The sequence below is a fragment of the Rattus rattus genome, chromosome 13 (assembly GCF_011064425.1).
Source record: "Rattus rattus isolate New Zealand chromosome 13, Rrattus_CSIRO_v1, whole genome shotgun sequence".
Taxonomy (NCBI): Eukaryota; Metazoa; Chordata; class Mammalia; order Rodentia; family Muridae; genus Rattus; species Rattus rattus.
This window is the reverse complement of record NC_046166.1, coordinates 21,547,493-21,571,212: the sequence shown is the minus strand read 5'-3', so window position 1 is coordinate 21,571,212 and position 23,720 is coordinate 21,547,493. Positions and strand designations below refer to the sequence as shown.

At 40.3% G+C, this 23,720-nt stretch overlaps 1 protein-coding gene across 2 annotated transcripts in view; it reads right to left on the bottom strand.

Annotated features, from left to right (window-relative positions):
* The window catches only part of Psd3 (pleckstrin and Sec7 domain containing 3), a 373,120-nt gene that overhangs the window by 109,570 nt on the left and 239,830 nt on the right, over positions 1–23,720 (bottom strand). The window contains exon 1 of one of the 2 annotated variants that reach the window (XM_032918495.1): positions 5,589–5,962. The exons of the other annotated variant lie outside the window; for it this stretch is intronic. Coding sequence (XP_032774386.1) covers positions 5,589–5,747 — 159 coding nt within the window. The 5' untranslated portion in view covers positions 5,748–5,962. Of the gene's footprint in view, positions 1–5,588; positions 5,963–23,720 lie in introns of those variants that run through there. 2 annotated transcript variants of the gene reach the window in all.

Here is a 23,720-nt window from a genome sequence, read left to right as displayed (position 1 = left end):
CACACACACACACACAGACACACACACACACACACAGAACTCTAGGTATTTATAATCCTTGAAGACTGAGGCAGGCAGGCCCCATCCAGTAGACTATTCTGAGGGAAAGGCATTATGCTAGGGAACGAGTCCTTTTGCATTTCCTTTCTAACTGCCCTGATTTCCACCAAGGACTGACTTTTAAAAGCATGTCTCTTTTCCCCCTCTTCATTCTTATCACAGATTTTCCTTTCCCCTCCCTCGATCCTGGCAAGAGTGGTATCAGTCCCTTGACAAGAGTGACTGTATAGACTGGCATTTCTTTTCCCAGTGTCCGGATGCTACATGGAGGTGAGCAGGCGATCTACTCATAGGAACAGCAGAACAAAAGCACAGGTTGACGCTGAGAGTTATTTTTGAGACACTCAAACTGAACACCCCATCGAATGTCCTTTTCTCAAGTGAAAATGGATCAGACTGTGATGGTGGAGGATCTGCTTTTAATTATGTTCAAGAGTCAGCAGGTGTCACCCAATCAGGACATGGTTTGGTGGACACTTCCCCCTAAATAGCCATTTGTACACCCTGGGGGCAAAGGTGTTACCTTACAAGAAAGCATGGCAGGACCTACAAACCCCAGCACCCCAGCTGGGGCCTGGGGCCCAACGGACATGACCGAACCCCAGCCATACTTTGCCAGCTTGGAAACTCAAGAATAAAAACCAAATGCAGACAAGATTTTGTGTTTTAACAAGTCTGACTCAAGTCCTGAGGCAGATATACAGCTATTGATAATGACACAAACTGGGGGACACGCTGCCAGAGCAAGCCTTGTCTCTTCCTAAGGTCTACACTGGGAAACACAAACGAAAACATTAATATAGCTGCATTAATTCGTCTGTCAGAATCACACTGAACAAAAACATAGCTTCCTAGAACACAGAAAGTTCAGTGTAAAGATAATATAACCAACAGTAAGAAAAGAGCTTTGGGGATAAAACTGTCTCGGTCTTAGCATTTGCCCCTGATCCTTTCACAATACCAGGGTTTTAACCAATACCTATGATGTTGCTAACACTGTGACGTAATAGTCAATATAATATCTCCCCCAAAGCTTTCAACTATCATTTATGTGGATTGAAATATGTTCTGCTTCTACTTCAGAGTTTAAATATGTAATATTTTGTTATGTATTTATATTATTATATACTATATATACAAGGACAGTTTCAACTGAGAAGGTAATTCCTTCATATTACACAAGACAGATTTTTAAACAGGTAGATGTGAATCTTCTTCCCAGATTTAGTTTTTTGTCTTAAAAAAATGATCCATGATATCAGAAAAAACCATGATTTCAGTCTGCGAACCTCCCACTAAAATGTGAGGTTCCAAAAGGGCACTGTAAAGACTTCTGGGGTTCTTTTGTATGTAGCATTGACTCACAAAGAAGAGGTTATCAGCATTCACCTAGCACTGCTAAAGAAAAGGCGAGCAAATCCTTTGCCGACTGAAAAGAATGGAGTTGATGGTGCCTTTCAATATTATTGCAGCGTGTTTTACAAAGCAATGAATTAAGCATTCCCCAAGCAGTACTTTGGCAAAGCACTTCCATTTCTCTCTCGCATGTTTACAGTTAACATCTCCAGGAACCCAGACTCATCTACAATGCTATAAAACTCACTCACCTTCCTGGAAGCTCGCTTGGTCTTTCGGTTTCTCTTTAGGGAAAAAGTGTAAGTCCATCAAAATTAGAAAACTTAACCTTGCTCAGAAGAAGGATATCTCATCAACTGCAATTTACTGTAAGTCTCAGTGAGAAATGACTTGGGGAGAAAGAAGCACAGTGATAATTAATGAGGAAAACCCACACTATGCCTGGGCAGCGTCTTGGCTCACAAAGCAGATGGCCAATTTCTTCACCATGTACCATCCAAAGAAGCATGAGTTTCATGAGATGTGCCTCAAGTTTCTTTGCTACTTTAACAAACAAAACATTTTTAAACAGTTCGTTTAATCACCAGTCATCAATGAGAGAATTCTTAGCAAGATGATGTTGTTATTCCCCAACAACATGCCTCAGTGATCCAACTATGCATGTTGCTTTCATGCTCTGAAATGGCATTAAAAAATGGCATTGTCAAGCTGAGGTTGGGCCCAGGTAAGTATGCTTGGTAAGAGTTGGGCACATGAAAACAAATCAACCATGAACACCAGCTTTTACAGCTCTTAATCTAAGCCAGTAAGACAAACGAAGGTATACCATATAATTTATATGTACTTTTATATATAGCCAGATGGGAAGGAGGAAAAGTGAACACGTTCAGTAGAAGTGTGGTTTGAAATAGCATGTTGAATCTGGTCGAGTGACTGACATGCATATGTGAAACCTGAAGTTCACTGGATAGCCTGCACCATGATAAACACATAAATGGATAGAATAAAGACACACGAAAGTCAAGAATCAATATCCCCAAAAGATTCCAAATTCTTATTTCTGTCTACGTGTCCTGTTGACCCTGGTAGCAGGAAGCTCTGTGGCGCCCCATCATGGCCAGTAGGCCAAATGGCAACTCTACCAGTATCAGGTAATTAAAAGACAACTTTTGAATGCGTTCATAGGCTCAAATGAGACACTTCGAAAATCAATACCAGTTTCCACATATGTACAAGAATCCTTCTTAAAATTCATTAGCAATGAGTATCCGCTACATTTCATCTGTTCCAGAATTTGATATAAATATTACCCAGAAAAAGGAAAAAAAATCATGTTCTTCCAAAGAAAAAAAAGATTTCATCATTTTTAAGAGGGTGGAGGGAGTTAGGGGGAGGAAGCGGGCAGATGTGGGCTAGGGGGCTGGTGACTGGAAAGTGGGATATAGTGGGATGGAGGGTTGGTGGAGGGGGTAACCAGGAAGTGGGATATCATTTGAGATGTAAATGAATGGAATGATCATTAATAATAAAAATTTAGTTAAAAAATCTTGAAACATATTTTTTAAAAAATTTAAGGCAATAAGTAAATAATTTTTTCAGAAACCTTTTAATACTTTCTTCAAATAAAAGACAAAATATAAAAGTGGATGAAAAGTGAGGCCTGAAAATGAACTAATTTCATAGTTATACAAATAAATGATTTTATGGCAACAAAAAAAGTTAAGAAACATCAAAGATGACAGTTTTCCAAGAATATAAAACATTAGAATTAAACTATGTGAAAACTATTTACTTATTCTAGAACAGGCTAGGTAGTTTTTGGGAGAGAATTCAGTCCTAGAAGTGACCTTGGCTAATTAATGTTATCTTCTTATTGTCTTTCCTGGAGGAAAGAGTCAGATATAGTAGAAGAAATAAACTTCCTTATCACGGGCTTAGACAACCTTTTATTTTTTGCAGACAGTCAGATAACTAAAAAATACTACTTAACTGATTAGCAGGAGAAAAACACTGATTTGCCTTCAACTAATAAAATTTTACTACTAGATACAACTGAGGTGAATAATCTATTAGCACTTGAATAAAACATGTGCAGTATAGAGAAGAACATAGGTTACCATGTAATTACACTTGTCCATAATGAAATTCAGTTAATTAGTTTAGGGAACAAGTGCTTAGCATATTCAATTAGCTTCATTTAGTGAACAAAATTTGCTAATGAATGATAATATTTAATCTATCTAATCTCTAATTCTAATGGAATACATACACTAGGAAAAGAGGCAGAGGCGAGGTGACAGGGAGACAGAGTCAGAGTCTGGGAGCCAAGACCTTATTTATATTATTTCATAAACACCCCAGAACTCAAGATATAATATCCATAAGTTCATACATATAATATATACATATTGTGTTTATATTACATATATATAGTTAGTGATGGCTTCTTGACTATAATTCTATCAGGAGCTTGTATACAATACTCTTCTCAAAGTGAACAGATTCCTATCAAATAGGAAACTGTATAGAAAATAGAAAAGTCATTAGATAAATATGCTCATTTGGTACCTGATAGCTTATATTAACCCATACAACCTAATTCTGAGCAAACCAATAGTATTAAAATGATGAAAATTTCATCAGGATGGGAGTTTACAAAAGCATTCCCAATGATGACCTCTTACTTCTCAGGGCTTCTGACCACAGGTTATAAATAGAATACATATTAAAATAAAATTCAGAGATGCTAAATTAGTGTTCTTTGCAAAGTAAATTTTATAACCATACTGACCACCACATGCACGCCCTTCTATATCTCCTTAATACTGTAATACCCTTTGGGATTTCCGTCAGCAGGAGACTATAGTCATCATACCATCGGAGGTCGCATAGCAGTTGCAGTAGGGACCCAGACATGCTCATTCTGGTCATATAAAAAGACTATCGAAAGATACATGCTTCTTCCTAAAACTGTTATCTTAAAATTACCAAGAAAAAGCCACCTGTTAAGAACTTATTAGAGCCAGATTATTTGCTAATGACTGACATGGTTAGATTCCACTGTCTCATACTATAAGGCGAGAGATGGAGAGCCAGCATGTCTTAAAGTCACCATCCACCACCTAGCTTTTGTGAGGGGAACCTGCTAGGACCAAAGTCTTCCAATACTGTAATGACACAGGACGAAGAGGCTGGGAGGAAACAGGAGAGGAGGGCAGTGGAACCAGGTTGAAGGGGGTAGGCCTGTTGTCACTCTCAGTGGGTCTGGATAGAACCCATGTGAAGGCTACAGTGATATACATCCACCTCCCAAGGCTTTTCCTACACGTCGTCAAGCCTGTGAATCTTGTGAGAATCATCCCCATCCCAGCTCTAGAGTTCTCTGATCCTATGATTCCATCATTCCATTTTTAAACCTGTGGAGTGGGAGTGTTTCTGAGTACCCTGCTCACACAGATGGTGGTGGGAAGAATCTCAAGAATATGTTGCATGTAGTAAATGCCCACTTCACTACGTAATCACCCCCTTCCCATGCCACATGAACCCAGATTGCTATCTCAGAGAGAGTCACAGAAAACATCAGTGCTTTATTAATGGCAGCAGAGCAGCAGCACATACATACGTAAGGAACACAAAAGAAGGAATTTCTCCCAGTTACACACACCTGGCAGTGAGCATAGCAAGAATATAGCATACAGAACAGGGTCACTTTTCTACATTAGCTCCACAGACTGGGGGAGGGGGACAGACTGGGAGAGGGAAGAAAATAATGAACTCAATGGGAGATGAAAATTACACAAGATATTTCTACATTCCTGATGTTCTAAAAATACGCCACACTAAAAGCCATTTTTCAAGGCAACCTTTCTGAGACTATAACACGACCACCATGCCAACCACCAGTTTCCACAATCACTGCTCTTTCAATACTGCTTCAATCCTTCCCTTCCACAAACTGGCTCTGTGCAGAACTGCTGCAAAGCCCAGCAGGTCTCCTATCTGGAGTTCAGGTGTCACTGCTCGCCCCAATCCCACTGATTATCTTAGAGCCATTTTATGCTTCCTGTTACTTTCTCAGCCTGTCACTGCACATCAGACGCTGGCAGACTGCATAGCATCCTGCTATCCCTGCTATCCCACTGTCCATAATATTTAACATGGCATTTCTTTACCTTGGTCTCCTTAGCAGAAAACTCTGAGGAGTTGGAAATTTTCATAGACTTTGACCGGTGGGACTGCCGCCGGATAGAATCCTCCCGGGAGTACTTCACAGAACCTGAGGTCCTCACCCGTACCTTGCTGGCACTCTGAACACTATTCACGCCAATCATGTTGAAGGTCTATCAGGGAATCGGTTTGGAGAAATAAAAAGGCACTTTCTACCCGTTACAAAGCTCTAACGCTGGAGGAACTCTGCCGGCTGTACTCCAGCAGCTCCTAGCAGCTCTGCGATCGCCTTAGCTTAGGAAGCACCAGGCTGCCTCCCCCAGCATCTTCAACTGTTTGCAGTCTGATTGTTCCAGGCACGGCTCACGTCACTGGCTGCAAAGAGGAAAAAAAAATGCAATCCCACCCCTGCTACTCGGCTCTTTTACACACACACACACACACACACACACACACACACACACCATATTCACAGGGGAACAAATGGCAATTGGCCAAGCAAGCAGTTCATTAACATTCCAAATAGCAACACCATTTCTCTTGTGATATTGTGCAGTAATCTCATTAATGTCAACAACAAAACAGAGAAACCACAAATAAAAGTCGCAAGTAAGCTGCACGGCACCACGTGTGGTGAGAACGGATGGAACCACGTCTCTAAAAGGGGAAAAGAAATGCAGATGGGTATCAGGGTGTCACCAGGCTCAATCAAGTACAGGCTTGTGGCAGAAGACTAGCCACAAAGGCATCTTGGTAATCAATAATTTCCCTTGCTTTCCTATTTCAAACTGTGTTGCTGCTCAGAAGAATTAAATGTTTCCTATGACCTTAGAATGCCACAGCCTGGTACTTAGACAGGAACTGCTGCCTTGTTCAGCAAATGCAGAAGAATTAGTTACCTTCCTATTGCACTAAAGTTAAGGGGGGAGGGTGTTAACTATGGCTTAGAGTAGGATCAATAAATCCAATCCAGATCAATAAGGAGATTTTCCAGAGTCTCAAATGCTCTGTGTAAATGGGAACCTGCTGCTTTCTGAGAAAGAATTACAAGTTGGACCTTGTTATAAAATGAGATATATTTAGTTCTGACACATGAAGTTCCTTTTGCATGTAATGTCTACAACTGTAACAGCAGACTTGCCTGGTATCACAGAAGCAGCAGGTCAGCTGCAGAATCAGGTCTTGGTTTGGGTATTAATACAAATTAACAAAACAAAAATAGTATGTAAAAACTACTCTGCCAAAAATGTTGCCTCAATTCTCTATGACCCTTAAATCTAAATCTAATTCCCTTTTTGATTCTTGAGAATTCTACATAGCATACAACCCATCATATATATATACATACATACATACATATATATATATATATATATATATATACATATACATATACATATACATGATATACTCGGACATTAAGATATCGGGCTGTTATTCCCCTCTGCCAAGCAGCCCAGGGAAAGGGAACTCTGGAGCCTTTGATTTTTTTTTTTTTTGGTATCATGACAGGCTGTGTTCCATTTCCCTTCACCATCCCCATCGTTTCTTTGAAGCCGCAGGGCTTCAAGTGTTCTACAAGCACGCTGACAAATGAATGGGATTTGGTTTAAAATAATAATAGAAAATAAATTTAGAAGACCTTAGGGCTCACCTGCCTTTAGGGGTACATGGAGTTCAGAGTCTATGCCATCACTCAGTCTTCTCTGAGGTATACCTTTCTCACCTCAAGTAATGGGCTCAGAATATAATGGCTTCACAGTTTATGGGGAATGATTCGAAGATATAAAACATGTGTGTAGCAGTGCAATAATGCTAACCATTTGTAATATATGCAGTTGCAGCCAGAGCACACTGTAAATATATCTAGGCACTCAGGGGAACCACAGAGATACTGCACCACACCGGATCCCAAGCAGCACCCTGCATGTACGTGGCGTCTCCTCAGAGCCAGCACTTGTTATTCAGCTTTAGGATATTTGCCTGTCTCCACAGGCGGCTTTAGCATTTCTCTAATATGACATCCAGCTCCACTTCTGGGAGACACTGAAGGAATGTGTTATTTCTGCCCCATTGCTGCCCAACTGGCATTAGCCATAGACTGCAATAACTATAACCACTTGCTCTGTTCAATACCTGCAACTCCATCCACCTGTATGATAAGGATGGTCAGTCTAGGATGCTTTGAACAACCAGATCCAAGCCCTTATTCTGTGCTACATGATAGGGCATCGTCTCCCCCACACTGCAGATGCAGTGAAGCTTTCCAAAGCCAGAGAGAAAAGCCTTCCTCCTTCCCTACCGTGCATTCTATGTTCCATACCCCTGTCTGTGTGCTGACACACACCACTGCAATGGCTCTCACGGTCCAATGACTAAGAGCAGGTGGTGTCTCTGACCTCCTAAGTGCGGTTTTCAGAGGCACCTGAGACTCCTAGCTCTTTGGGTTCTTGGTGTTCTCAGGGCCCTTTGGTTCTTGGTTCTCCATTACTGCCCCTTTCAGTCAGATCCATGTCCTCATGCCAAATTCTAGTACTAACTCTGGCCTCCATACCGCCTTTGAATACGGGTTTGCCTCCCTTTTGTGAACCCTTTTCAGTGATTCCCACTTGCTGCCCTTCTTCCAGGACCTGTGTTGCCTCGCCCCTCACCCCCCCAACACAGTCTACATAGTTGGCGTCTCATGATCCAAGGTCAGCCTAAGGATAACCTGTCAAAGAGATTGCCACTAGCTACTCTTCCTACCAATCCTTATTCCACCCTAGGCAGTCTCCTTTATGAGACCTACATCCCCCACCTCTAGGACACTCATTTGGTGTAAAGTCATAGCCATCTCAGGACCCCTGTCAGTAGCTAGTAGAGAACAGTTCAGTGACGATGTGTGGAATAAACAAACTACTTCAATATAAGACAAGTCTGCCTATCAGAGTTCATGTCACTGACCTTGCTTTTAAAGGAATTTAATTTTCTGAAAGATGAATATAGTGAAAAGCAATAAAACATTTTGATTTGCTTATAAGAAAGCGTCCAATTGAAGCTTTTTCCCATCTGGCTGCTTAGTCTTTCTACTCAGAAACAAGAACTATTACATGCTTCACATGCACCTCTTCAGAGTGAATCCACCCATACATACTGTATGAATATATCCATTCACAGCTTATGGGCAAACATGGAAACATAGATATTATTGCTATCTCTTAATTGCATATAAGACTATGTAATTCATTAATAATTGTATAATATTACATTATATGAATATATTGTATTTCATTAGAGCCATATTACTGGACTTGTACTTTGCTGTCATTCGCTACAATAGATTCAGAAATGGGTTCAGGAAATATAGACGCATTATATCATATCTAAACAATATGGCTTTCTAAACAAACAGTGTTTTTTGTTCTATAATTGCTTTCTACTGCCACTGTCTTGATGTGGTTACACATGGTTTATAACACTGCAGTATGAGAGAATCAGTTCAAAGACACATTACATGGCTCTGTTCTACACTAGCCTACTCTGAGGCCTTGCCTGTTCTAGGCATTAGCTGGCCTGTGCGGACAGATTGCATCCAATAAAATAAGGGCAGGCCTCCTAGAGAGCAGCAGCTGTTTAACAGCAAAAAATAGCTTTCTATGAAAGCTTCGGCAAAAAACAAAGGTGACTTCCTTAACAGAACAGAATGGTAGGAGAAACTATTAAGGCAAATCCATTAACCAGAGGGCTGTGGGCTGGCACTTTATTCTGATGCTTTCTTGGAATGAGGGTATTATCTATCGCATAAGTCCCGTAATCTTCTTAAAAAGGTTTTACCTATTAATAGTAGTGATAATAATAATAATAACAATAATAACAACAACTACAATGAATCCCATTAGACATATTTTTTTTATTATGTGCCTAGTAGGTAGTGGGTAGTAGGGTCATATACAACTCAGACAACTTTGATCAATCGATTATGATAGTGCAATGGCATCAATAAGTTCCTGTGGAGCATCAAGGGACTTAAACGCTCGCAGAACTTAAATGTGATAATCGCAGAACAATAATGGTATGTAGACAGAAGCTTCCCTCTTTTCTAAAATAATATTTTGGAAAATTAGCCAAATACACAAACAAAACTAAAACAAATAAAAGGCCAAATTCAAACATGAGCTAACTGAAGGAAAGGTGAAGGATTCAGCTACCAACACTGGTGAGAAGACAGAGTAGAAGTGCACTGCATAAATCAATCTTCTAGAGGCTTAGCAGAGTTCAGGAGGTGGGTGGGGCTTGAGAGGTCAGCGCAGGCCTTTTTGCCCCTTTGTTCTCCGAGCAGAATGGCGGTTTTAATAATTCCCTAGTTCAAAAGGTTCCCATGCTTTCTTTCCCTAGGCTCCTCAGACTTCATTTTGAGAGTGAAGTGACAAGGTGCTGATCTGGCAGAAGCTGAGATTCTCTAGCCACTGTCACACAGCCAGCATCCCGGTGAAGCTACTGCTGTTTAAAGGTGCTAATGAATAATCCTCTAAGCTAATCCTTTGGACTCAAACTCATCATCAGGTTTGGACTTAGAAATAATCACCTCCAACCTCTTCGTCTTCAAGATGAATATTTATGAAGTAAAGGAATTTAGAGTGACTTTTTCAGGGCCTGATTATGGCAGAGTTTCTTATTCTCTAACACCAGAGGGGTTATTTAGGTGGTCGAGGGGTAAATACGTTGTTTTCAACACTATTTGTCTTTTAAAAGCTAAATATACCACAAACATACACATCTACATCGTACCGATGCTCGAAATGATTGTCTTGAAATGAAAGTGGATTTTAGGAGAGAAATGTAAGAGATGGAGATGACCACTTATAAAACAGTTACGGAAAGAAGACTTGAAACGAAACAACTTTATCAGTACTAGCTTCCAAACCATGTCAAACATGGCATCTTCTGCTCCGAGCTGTGGTAGGGAGGGCAGGTTCCCTTCTGTGCAGTGGGTGCTCTTCCTTTCCAAATATTGTGAGATCACAAAACTGGCCATCTTTCTACACCACCATCTGTGATATTGCGTGTTTACAGAAAACACGGAGACACTTAGGAACCCAAACTAAACCCATGCGTCCTGTCTTCATCGACATTATCCAAGCTGATACGACATTGCTGGAGAACCCTTATTTCGAACGTAAGTAGATGTGGCAGCTTAGCATCTCCTAGCACGTTATGCCCCAAAACAAAAACCTGCTCCTCTAGTCCACACTAATCTAGTTATAGGAGGTACTGCTGGGTTAGACACTCGTAGCAGAGCCAGTACCCAATCTCATTGCTAGGTGACACTGTCTACCAATTTGACCCTAACCTCTGCTTCTAATCTAGGGCTCTGGAAATTTCTCACAAACACAGTCTTGTCCTCCACCGAAGGTCTGCCCTTGTTCTCTTGTTCAGAAGGCTGCTAGGCAAGATACATACATACATACATACATACATACATACATACATACATACATACACTTTTGCCCATTTCAAAACCAATATGAAAATTTTGCTCTGCTGGGCGGCTATACATTTCCCAATTCATAAACAATTAGAATGTAAACAAAAAACTAAAATTAAGTCATCTTTGAAGATAATTGATTATTGAAAGTCCCAGACTCTATGATCTGTTTTACCTATGAGAACGGGTTACTTCACTCTAGCAGACTCAGTCTTGCCTGTAGCATCACATGTTTTTAATTCCATCTGTTCTTGAAATATACAAAGCAACTATATGGGGGAAATCCTTTATATAGAACCTTCTTATATTTAAAATTAAATGATATAGCCATGTTCAAACATGAAGGAGTCCCAAGATTTAAAATGTATTTTTCCTCTGAACCAAGCCATTAATATAAAGTTATTTAGATCAGAGACATACATGAGCTTTGGTAGTTAGGAGTGAAGAAAAATGCACAAGGAATCCTGCAGCCAGGACACATCTCTGTATAACTGGCATTTCCTTCTCAAACTACTACATATGAAAAAGCACAGAACCCTATCCCAGCATGATAGATTTTCTTGAGGAGGGTGGGTAAAGCAATTTATTCTATACACTTGAAATATATAAATTCTTGTTATAAGAAAGTAATCTTCATGCTGTAGTGGAATAATTGCAAGATGTAAATACAAAAATTGGGTAGCCAACCTGTCGCAGCTTTTCTTCCAGGGTGAGTAGGCTAATAATTGTATACGGGGTAGTAAACACTGAGAAAATGTTCTGTTCCAGAGGCTAATCCAATAAGGCTGCCCATAATTACCTCTTTACACCATCCAGTGTAATAATAAACATTCCCAAAGCCTAAGACGTGCCAGCCACAGTGTCTACGAGGAAATGAAATGATTGGAGACCTTGCCCTCATGGTGCTTCATGACAGAGATAAATTATACTTCCATGCAAGAACCTGTCAATCAAAGGAAATAACTCCACTCGCCCGTTTTCCTAAAGCATTGTCCAGAGTACATCTCTTTCTTCTGTGTCACTTTTATTTATCAGAAAAATCCTTTAATGCTTCTGTCCATCATCAAAATTTCTGAGTAGTTTGTTTGTGTTTTTGAGTCAACTATTTTAATCTGTATTAGTTTACATTCTCTTCCTGACGATGAGAAGGCCTAGCTACACAACTTGGCAGAGGAAGCATTCACTTCAGAAATACAGTCCATCATTGCAGAGGAGGGACTGTAGCAGAAGCAGGGTACATTATTGTGGTAATGACTTAGCCCACATCTGGGCAGATCAGGAATGCAAAGAGATGAGGATCCCTGGCTTTATTTTCCCTTTTTATTCAGGGTCTGAGTCCACACCAGGCAATTGTTACCCATATGCAGGGTGGTAGGTCTTTCCTCCTTGGTAAATTCTCCCTGGAAATGCCTTTACATACATATGTAAAGGCTCATTAAATCTGTATTTCTAATCCAACCAAGTTAAAAATGCAAATCATCACCCACACACACAATGGCTCCCGTTTGATGCTGTGTAAGAGTACTTGTAGTCTCTATAATGCAAATGACAAAACATGTTTAATTCTGCTAAACATTTTGATTTCTCTCATTTACTATTCCAGGTGCTAGGAACAGATTATTATGCAGAAGCAGGCAGAATACCTTTCCCACCGAGACGGGCAATCAGATATCATTGATTAAATAATCAATCCCTCAAACAGATAAATCAGTAACACTGTCAATACCGCAATGAAGAAACACGCAGTGTTCTGAAAGGATTCCAACCTGTCCTGACCTTAGAGAGGACTGATTTCCCAGAGGACACTGGACAATGATGACTGAGATGGTACTGAAGCATAAACTGCAAAGAAAGAGACCCTGAGCAGGATATACAACACTCCTGAGGCACAGGGGAGAGACTGAGAGGCCAGTGAGACTCAATGGAAGAAGGGATTGTGGGATAAGGAGGAGATAAGCCATTGCTAGGGTTTACCAAAGCAGCAACAGAATTTCAATTCAACTCTAGATAAGTTTTCTTCCTTCCCAATAACTAACATGAATTCCTGGACCGTATCAACAGATACTCTTTAATATACTACAATCTTAATGTTTACACAGGGTAAAATCAGAGGCAGCAAGGGTCTGCCAATGGTCTACATGAATATGGAATTTATTTAATTGCTGCTTACTGTCATAAAGGTTTACTTTAACTCACAGCAACACCCCTGTAAGATAACAGCTGTGGCAAGAATTGTTCCTCACAAAAGACCACAAGAAATTGTTACTTTATGGTCATTTTCTGTATCTAAGTCCTTGGTTTTAAAACAAACACAATAAGCAAATTGTCTATGCTGGATAGAAGTTACTCAAATATCTCAGTCAGGAGGTCCATCCAGAATCCCAATCATCATCATCATCATCATCATCATCATCATCACCACCACCACCACCACCACCACCACCACCACCATCACCATCATCACCACCACCACCACCACCACCATCACCATCACCACCATCACCATCATCGTCATCATCATCATCATCAGCCTCCTCATCCTTATCATAATCATCATCATTGTCGTCGTCGTCGTCGTCATCATCATCATCATCGTCGTCATCATCGTCGTCATCGTCGTCGTCGTCCCTCCCTCAGGTCAAATGGGAGGTTAACTCTTAAAGCTGTCCTGTGGGGTTTCAGAAGCCCATTTTCAGAAACAGAAAGCCTAGGTGGAAGTTTAGACCAGCTCAGCTTGCCCTCAAGTATAGTCCTGAAGAGTTTAGAGAACCGTGAAGCCGTTCAGGAGAAAACTACTCTATGTTCCTAAACAGATAAAAGCCAGGCATTACACACATGAAACGTCTCACATTCAGCCCGTCTCTGAGGGCTGAGAGGAAGAGCGCCATGTCAAGGCATTTTGTCTGACTTTACTGCTGACACTGCTTCTGGCTCCCTCTTCACCCCATCAGCTCTACAGAACCTGTTGGGTTCCAAGGGTTTAAAGCCAGCTAGAAATGTGTAACCTTAAAGCAAACCACCGAAGAAACAAAACCAACAGGTTTACCTTTCTCTACCTTAGCCAAGTTTCATTTTGTGACTTCCACAGCTTAACAGCATGCATGCTGGCAATAAGGTACAAGACTTATGTACCAAAGGGACCTGTGTAGACATCTTGGCTTGACTATTGATTTTGGAAGTTTCTTAAATTCTTTAAACATCACACAAAAGCAAACAAAGTAAGCAAGCAAACGAACAAACAAGCAAACAAACAACAACCGAGAAGGAACATGCCACACTGGAGAAGAAATTTGCCACAGTAGGTGTTCACTGATGTTAGCTTACTCAATAACAGTACATCTTCCCCATTTTAGAAGGACTCTGCCATAGGTAGTAGACAGACCCTGTCCTTGTATGTTATAGGTCATTGCATAAACCCTGAGTTAAAAGAATTTTGTTCTTTGATGTTTCAAAGGTGACCACCTGAGGCTGTTGTGGCATGTAACACACACACACACACACACACACACACACACACACACACACACACACACACACACACACACACACACATGTCCACTGAAGGAACATGCTATTGTCCTCTATTGTCTGCTTATCTTAGTTTAGCTCTGTTTCCTACCTAGGATTCTCGAAACAGCAATCACTTTGAACTCCTTAATAACTATTTCTTTCTCTTTCTTTTCTTTCCTTCCTTCCTTCTTTCTTCTGTTTCTCTTTCTTCCATTTTTCTCTCTTTTTCTCTTTCTTTTTCCTTCCTCCCCGCTTTCTACAGGAGCCAAGAATCTTAGTTAGTGCAGACATCACATTATGGAAAGTTAAGAAAGCACATAGCATAGTGCTGTGTAAGCATGGCAGGTGCAGTCATGGATAGTCTGGCAGGACCGTGAATACTCACTCATTTGAGATCTAACTGCCCTCTTGGCCAAGTCTTACAAAATAAAAAAGCAACTTGATTCCTAAATATAAAGCTTTTTCTCCATAACAAAGATTAAGATAATACAACACAGGTATCTACTAATGCCTGGGTCTCCAAAGAGCAAGTGAAATTTCCCTCGTCTCTTTTAGTAGGCATTTTTATTACATAATAACTGACACATATAATAATATTTAATGTGATAATAATACAAATTTTATGGAAGATTATTAAAAATAATGAAAAACATGTCAATAGCCCCCACCTGAATGTGAAATTAAGAAGCATCATCTTTAAAACTTCTTAACTTCAGTCACAACCACTGTACTTTTCCTCAGTTCATACACTATGGGATTAAAGCCTAGAAAATATTACATTTTGGCTCTAGGAAAAGTCTTACAATGGTATTGTGTATAACAGGAAAAAGGAGGATTTGTCTTAGGGGGCTACTAAACAAGAGAACTTACCTACCTACAAGTTGACTAGCACAGACTCACATCTGCACTGAGTGCTAAGTAAAGGGAGGGTGAAGGCCCTAGTTCTACTAGTTTGCTGCTGCTCTTCATCCATCCCTGGATGGAATTTGGGGGTTCCCTTTGGAAAGAAGGACACACGAAGTCTTGCTGTTTGGCTTGCTCTCAGAACTGCTGCACGGTGAAGCAAGCTCCTGGGAAGGAAGATCTGCGTCTGAGGATGTTCAACCCCAGTACAGCTCCAGCATCCCACTTAGGACAAACATAAGATCCTCAGCATCACAACCTGTGAGGAGTGTGGGGACCTTTGCAAAGACCAAATCATGGTCCACACATTCCAATCTTTCTCCCTTCCCAAACCCATTTGACAAAGCATGTTTTCCAGGAAATTCAAATAAGTCAGATGTTTTACCCCCAGTACTTCATTTAATCCTTGTGGACCCCCAGTAATTCATTTAATCTTTATGGTAAACCTTCCTGGGTACATGTTATTAGTTCTCTTTCATGGGTGGATTTCATAAATGACAGCCAAGCTACCTAACACTACTCAGCTACAAAAGGAACCAGGTTGAACTCAATGTTGAATCTACCTGAATCCTACTACACTCTTCTCTTCATGGCTTGTATCTATCACTAAGCAATACTTTGCTGGCTTTCTATTACGATACACTTCTAGAGGCAGAGTCATTAATTTAGATATTGTTTGCTACAAAATGTCTCTAGAGTGATCACATTTTTTCTATATTTTATTATTAATAGAATTATATTGCCAGCTTATGTGCAATTTACTAGCCTATGAATATAAATGAGAGATACTTAACTTTCACTGAGTTGGTTCAAAGAAATCCAGCTACCCCAGCTTTCTTATCCTAACTAAAACGAGAGAGGAGGAGTATGCACGAGATCAATCAGACCACCATTAGCTCTATGAAAAGAAGCATAAAATAACAAGTATAATAGAAGTACATCAAAATTTAATAATTTGAAGTTTCATAGTAATCTCATTAAATATGTATAAACAGAAAATTTAACAATTTTTTTCATTTCACACATCTAAAATATTACCATTCCAGGATGTAATTGACACAAAAATTACTGAGACACTGAAATTCTTATTTTTCTTATTAAGTCTTAGAAAACTGGTGTATATTTTTACACACATGAACCATTTCAACTGAGCCAGCCGTCAAGTGCTTTACAGCAGCGTGGGATCAGGGGCTATAGTATTAGATACCACACAGAAAGGTGAGGCACAGAGAACAGGGAGCTAATAACAAGAGTGAGAGTAGAGAATCTATAATATTTCTTTTTTTCAGTGTTCAGTTTCCTCTAATGACCCCACATCTCCCTTGAAGGGTAGCTGCAGGCAGCGAGGCGACTGGCAAGACCTGTTCGCTTGAAGATCTTGCCTTGACTGACGGCTTTGCCCACGTGCTAGAAGGCCCCCCTCCCAAGTAAAGTACTTTTGAACCAGGTCTGGGTCTCCTCACTACTAGGATCCAGTTTCTGCCATGTAAACGACTCAGTCCACCTGCCACTCTGGACACAACAGAAAGGTGAGCTCTCGGCCTTTGAAGACTCGACCGCCAGAAACGGAGCTGCTGCTGTTGGCTCCAGAGAGGATGACACTAGCAAAGCATTCCTCCTCAGTTTGTCCAGTCGCTGGAACATTCCAGTGACGAGGTTTCAACTCATGAAGGTCTGGGTGAGCTCTTCAGGGAAGTGGTTCTCAGCACACTACAGGGACCAACCATCCTTTTCAACGTGCTCCCAAAATTATGGCAGTGCCACAGAGTGGGTGTCCTCATTGGAGTACTTATGCTTAAACTCATCCAACGCAACGGTACTCTTGGGCAGGAGAGCAAAAGGGTCCTTGGTCTTGGGCTCAGCATCCAATGCCTGCTCATACTCGTCCATCTCTTCCTAAGGAGCTGGGGGAGCTGCCTTGTTTTCCACTTTCACTCAGTCCGCGGTTTCTGTTTCTCTTCTGGTGAATCTCTTTCTTTCCTTGGGGTATCCTCTTTGGCTGGCTCTCTGTCCAGCAGCCCCAGGATTCACTTTACCTCCCCTTTGGCATCGTCAGGGGCCTGTTTGTTGTGGTGTGTAATGCCCAAGGTGGGGAACACCCAGGTGCTAGCTGGAGCACTGTCAGCAAAGCTCACCCACTGCACCACCTGAGCTGCTGCCACTGTGTACTTCCCCGCAGTTCCTCGTTGCTTACATAATAGGCGATGGCATTGCTCTCAACAAAACACACAGAATCCATCATCGCCCTCAAATGCTGAAACCTTGCGATGAGGAAATTTTTGGAGAAATTCAGGGGTGCAGTTGGTTGGCCAAAGTGGAAGTACAGTGGTGCAGAGAGCACATGTACCTGAGGCTGGCTGTACTCAGCAGTGATGAGGGCCTTGAAGGCCCTCCAGTTTTTAGGGTATGTGTGCAGGGTCCCAGTCGCCATGATGATTCCATAGAGAAAGTGCAAATTTATAATATTTCAATAACATAATCCCTCTCAAGTCAGCAAAAATATTTGACAGTGATTGGGTACATGAATATGGTGCTCCTCTCCTCACTAATCTATTCAAATAAAGCCAATTTACAAAACAAAACAGAAGTATTTCATTTTGAGGTCTGAGGTTTATAAAGGAATATACATTCCAGCTGGCATTCACTAGGACCACTCTAGACAGCTCAGCAGTTAAGCTATCTTCAGACCTTTACCTCTGCTTCCGTTCCTCCAACTCCAGTAACAAGTCTCATCCTCTATTTACTCCTTGCCCCCATGCCCAGAAGGCTAAGCTGACGCTGCTATATCCCTGCAGTTCCTCCCTTCTAGTCTGTCCCCATTCCTCAGTGTCATCTCCTAATGCATAGAAAAACATTTTACCTGGAGCCCGCAGTGGCTACACCCAGAAAGTTCCCGGGGGAATTTCTTAACAGGCAACACACAGCCACCACATTCTTCTGACCAGAGAAGAAACAGAAGCCAAGGAACTCAGAGCAACTCATTTTATCCTGATAGCCAAACCATGCAAAAACCCATCAAAGACAATTGTAGACCAAGTTCCTTTAAGAACATAGACGCAACAGTATAATAAAATACTTGCAAACACATCAAAAGACCATCTACAGTGATCAAGTAGGCTTCATCCCAGAGATGGAGGGATGGTTCAATGTATGTAAATCAATAAATGTAATCCACAATATAAACAAACTGAAAAACAAAACAAAAACCCATGATCATCTCATTAGAAGCAGAAGAAGCCTTTGGAAAAAACTCTTACTTCCTGTCTTAGTTAGAGTTTCATTGGTGTGAACAGACTCTGTTACCATAAGGCAACTCTTATAATGACAACATTTAATTGGGGTTGGCTTGCAGTTTAAGAGGTTTAGTCCATTATCATCATGGCAGGAAGCATGGCAACATGCAGGCAGACATGGGGCTGAAGAAGCCAAGACTTCTACATCTTGATCCAAAGGCAGCCAAGAGGAAACTGTCTCCTGCAGGTAGCCAGGAGGGTCTGCACACATTGGCCAGACTTGAGCATTTATATGAAACCTCAAACTCCCACCTCCAAAGTCACACATTTCTTTAACAATGCTGCACCTCCTCCAATAGACCAAGCCTCCTAATACTGCTATTTCCCATTGGCCAAGCATATCCAAACCACCACACCCCCTTAACGATAAAAGTCCTAGAAAGATTAGGGATACAAGGGACATATCTTAACATAATAAAAGGTGTTTACAGAAAGTACATAGACCAACAACTTGAACTCAAAGCAATTCCACTAACATTAGTAATGAGGCAAGGTTCCCCACTTTCTCCACAGCTATTCAATACAGTGTATGAACTATTAGCTAGAGCAATAAGACAACTGAAGGAGGTCAGGGGAAATTTGAAAGGAAGAAGTCAAAGTATCTTTATTTGTAGATGATTATACTATATACAACTGATCCTAAAAATTCCACAAAACTCCTACAGCTGATAGACACTTCAGCAAAGGAGCTGAATACAAAATTAACTTACAAAAATCAGTAGATCTCCTATATACAAATGACAAACAGATTGGGAAGAAAATCAGGGAAAGACCACCTTTCACAATAGCTCCAAATAATATAAAATATCTGGTGTAACTGTGTATGACAGAATCTTGAGATGGACAGATCTCCCATGCTCATTGATCAGTAGGACTAACATAATAAAAATGGTCATCCCGATAAAAGCAATGTGCAGATTTGATACAATCCGCGTCAAAATCCAGCATAATTCCTCACAGAAATTCCTCACAGGAAGGACAATCTTCAGCTTCATATGGAAATACAAAAGAATCCAGGATAGCCACAACAATCCTGAACAAGAAAAGAACTGACAGGGGTATCACCATTCCCAACCTCGAATTGTACCACAGAGCTACAGTAACAAAAACGGCATGGTACTGGCACAGAAACAGACACATTGATCAATGGAATCAAACTGGAGAATCAGACATAAATGCACACATTTATAGACTCCTGGTTTTTTTGATGAGAAAGACAGAAATATACACTGGGAGAAAATCCTGCATCTTTAACATGATGGCTAAATGGGCTGACTGCATGTAGAATAATGTGAATAAATTCAAACCTACTGCTTATGGATCAAGCCTCAACATAAATCAAAATACACTGACCCTAAGATCAGAGAAAGTGGTGATAGCTTTGAACTCATTACCACCAGAAAATGATTTTTGACCACAATACTATTGGCACAAGCACTAAGATTAATAAATGGGACCTTATGAAACTGAGAAACTTCTGCATGTCCAAGGATAGTGTCCTTTGGACATAGTGTGAGAAAGATTATTATACAACTAACTAGACATCTAATAAAGTGCTAACATCATGTATATATATATATATGTCACATATATCATATATATATATATCAAGAAAGTAAATAACTCAATTAAAAATGAGATACAGACTTAATTAAAGAATTCTGAAAAGACAACATTCTCAAAACTTAAGTGGCTGAAAAATACAGAAACGTTCAACCTTCCCAGCCATCAGGGAAATGCAAATCAAAACTCCTTTGAGATTTCATCCTACACCTGTCAGAATGATTAAGATAAAACAAAACAAAACAAAACAAAACAACAACAATGACAACAACCAAGTGACAGTTCTTGCTGGCAAGAATGCAGAGCAAAGGGAACATGGCTTCATTGCTTGTGGGACTGTAAACTAGTACAGCCACTATGGAAATCAGTTTGGTGGTTCTCCAGGAAGATGGGAATCCATTTACCTCCAGACACAACAACTGCATTCTTAGACATATACGGAAAGTGTTCTATCACAGAAACACTTACTCAACCATGCTCACTGCTGTTCTATTCTTAATAACCATATATTGGAAACACTGTAGTTCCTTAACAGAAAGAAAAATGGATAAGGAAATATGATATATTCATACAATGGAATATTACCTGTTTAAAAATAATGAAACTTACAGGTAAATGCATGGAGATAGAAAAACTCATCTGACTGAGGTAACCCAAACCCAGAAAGGCAAATATATATTTCCTTATGTGTGGATATTAGCTATTAAATCAATGATAACCAAGCACTAGTCCATAGGACCATATAGATTAGCTATAGATTTAATGGCCTAGAGTAGACAGATAAATAAATGTTCTTAGGAAAGTGAAATAGTATAGTTAATGGGTAGATGCTGGGGGTCTGGAGTGGAAGATTCAAGTGGCAAAGGACAGCACAGAGGGGGACAAGGGAGGGAATACAGGGAGAGATAGCTAAAATTAAGGGCCATTTGAGGGGTAGTATAAAAAAAAAACCAATACAGTAGAAGCTTCCTAATATGTGTATGTATGTGTGTCACACACACACATATATGCACATACATATATATACATATATACATACACACATATATACACATGCATATGTATACATATACACATACACACATATATACACATGCATATGTATACATATATACATACACACACATATATACATATATATATATACACACATATATACATAAGTGAAGTCTATCTAAGTAAAACTGTGAAAGAATGGGGGAGACCAAGCCCCAGCTGGTCATCTCTTGTCATCTAGTGAAGCTTCCAGTAATGGGGCTGGGTTATACCAAATTGAATTATTGGTCAAAGGTGTACCATTGGAATCCTCAAACAACATAGGCTGATGCCAAGACTATAGATTTCTCTCCACAAATTGACAGCAGCACACCACTGCTAAACAGAATGCCTATACAGGTCACTGAACATGGAAAAGTTGAGCTCATATCTATGTAATGTCTTCATTCCTACCTGCTAGCATGATTGGTACAGGAAGGTATTCTTCAAGCTACAAAAGGAGAAAGGTAAACACCAACCCAGCCCCAAAACCTTGGATTTACAATGCTGTCCTTACTGCAATATATGGTAGGGTAATAATATTCAACCAATTGGTTGGGTAATGACAACCAGTATCTATTTTTGACTCAAAGCCCACTCACTCTACAAGATGGGACCTATACCCAACACTGCTTGGGTAGCCAAGAACCTGAGATAGACAACCCAGGACCTACAGTAAACAAATACTACTGTTCGAAAGAGGGTAGCAATAAGATGACCTCTAATGGCATTCTGCTATTCTCATAGAATCACTAGATCAGCTTCTTCCTGCAGCAGATGAGAAAAATATACAAAGCTACAGCCAACCAACTACAGAGGGCAACCACTTACTCATCCCTTATCTATCTCCTTGAAATCCCTCCCCTCAAGTTCAGTGAATCCCGCTGAGCTGTGCGCAGAAAGCGTGCCATTTAAGTACTTATTATGGCTTTCAGTTCAGTATATTTATGGGATTCTTTAGTGCACAAATGAGTGGGTTTTTGTTTCTTGTGCCTTCTCTTGGGCTCTTTTCTTTGTTTGTTAATATTGTCCAATTTTGATGTAGTAGTTATTGCTCCATCTTATATTTTATTATCAATCCTTAGAAGCTTATTTGTTTTCTAATGAGAGACAGAAAGGGGGTGGTTCCAGATGTAGAGGAATTGTAGAATAGAAAGAAGAGAAACTATAATTAGAATATATCGTGTGAGGGAAAACAATGTATTTGCAATAAAAGTAAAAATGAAAGAAAGAAAATGGAAAGAGACACGAACTAGGTACTTTAAAAGAAGTTCTAAGAAAGAAAGGTTCTTTATGTACCTTTCCCCTAAAATATTCAGAAGTTCCAAAAATTCTGCCTATGACAAACATCTTTCGATTTTTTTATTTCTGGGAAAATGTGACTCCAAAGTTCTGGCCTTTCGTCTGTGGAATACGAGTGCTGGACAAGATAACGTCTGCATTCCCTCCAAGGCCAGCGTGTTGTGAGGAGTATGGCTGGGCCTGTGTGACAAGCAGGTTTTTTTTTTTTCTGAACAGCATTTTCAGATCCATGTCATTCTTGTTTACGTTTAGAAAATGTCTGCTCATCTCTAACATGCTGTGGTAGGTAAATAACTTCCTCCTCCAGGATACCTGTGTTTTCATAACAGAATTAGGAAGATTTGCTTTTATGTAACTACACGAATCTGTGAATGTTCAAGGCAAAAAGACTACACACAGATGATTATCCCCAGACCTAGACAATTATTTGTCTTCTAAGGGGCCAATAGAATCCCAGGTTTCATCAGACAGAAATGGGGTTGTGAGGTAAAGAATAGACTATGGGCAGTGGAAACGAAGAGAAGCAAAGTCTGAAGTGAAAATTTCTGGTTTCTTTGGAGACTCAGTTGTATATTGCAGTGTTTTTCTGGACACTGTCTTATGAAGGAACGTTTTGCTGAAGCAGACACATGAAAATGTGTGTTGCTGAGAACAGACACGTGGTGTTTTTCTGGAAGCTACATGGAAGGAAAAGGGGCTTGTGATGTTTTGCTGGAGCAGACGCCTGAGAGGACACGTGATGTTTGGAAGGGTATAAGGATAAACCAACAGACAGTAGACAAAGCTCTGGTATTCGTTAGTCTTGCCAACTCTTGCTGGTCTTCCTTGGGCTTTGCTGATGCTGGTCGTCCCTGACAGCCCTGTGGCACTGGTTAACCTTGCCTTCTTCCCTGATCATTGTTTGCCATGATGTCCTAGAGAGAACTGCACCAAAAACTTCTTGTGATATTCAGGTAGCTTTCTTGCCACTTCAATGGACACCAGTTGATTGGCAGAGCACCAGTGTTTCTTCTGGATTGAATTGCTGCTGCTAATTTATAAATTGGATTTGCGAGTGGATCGAGCTA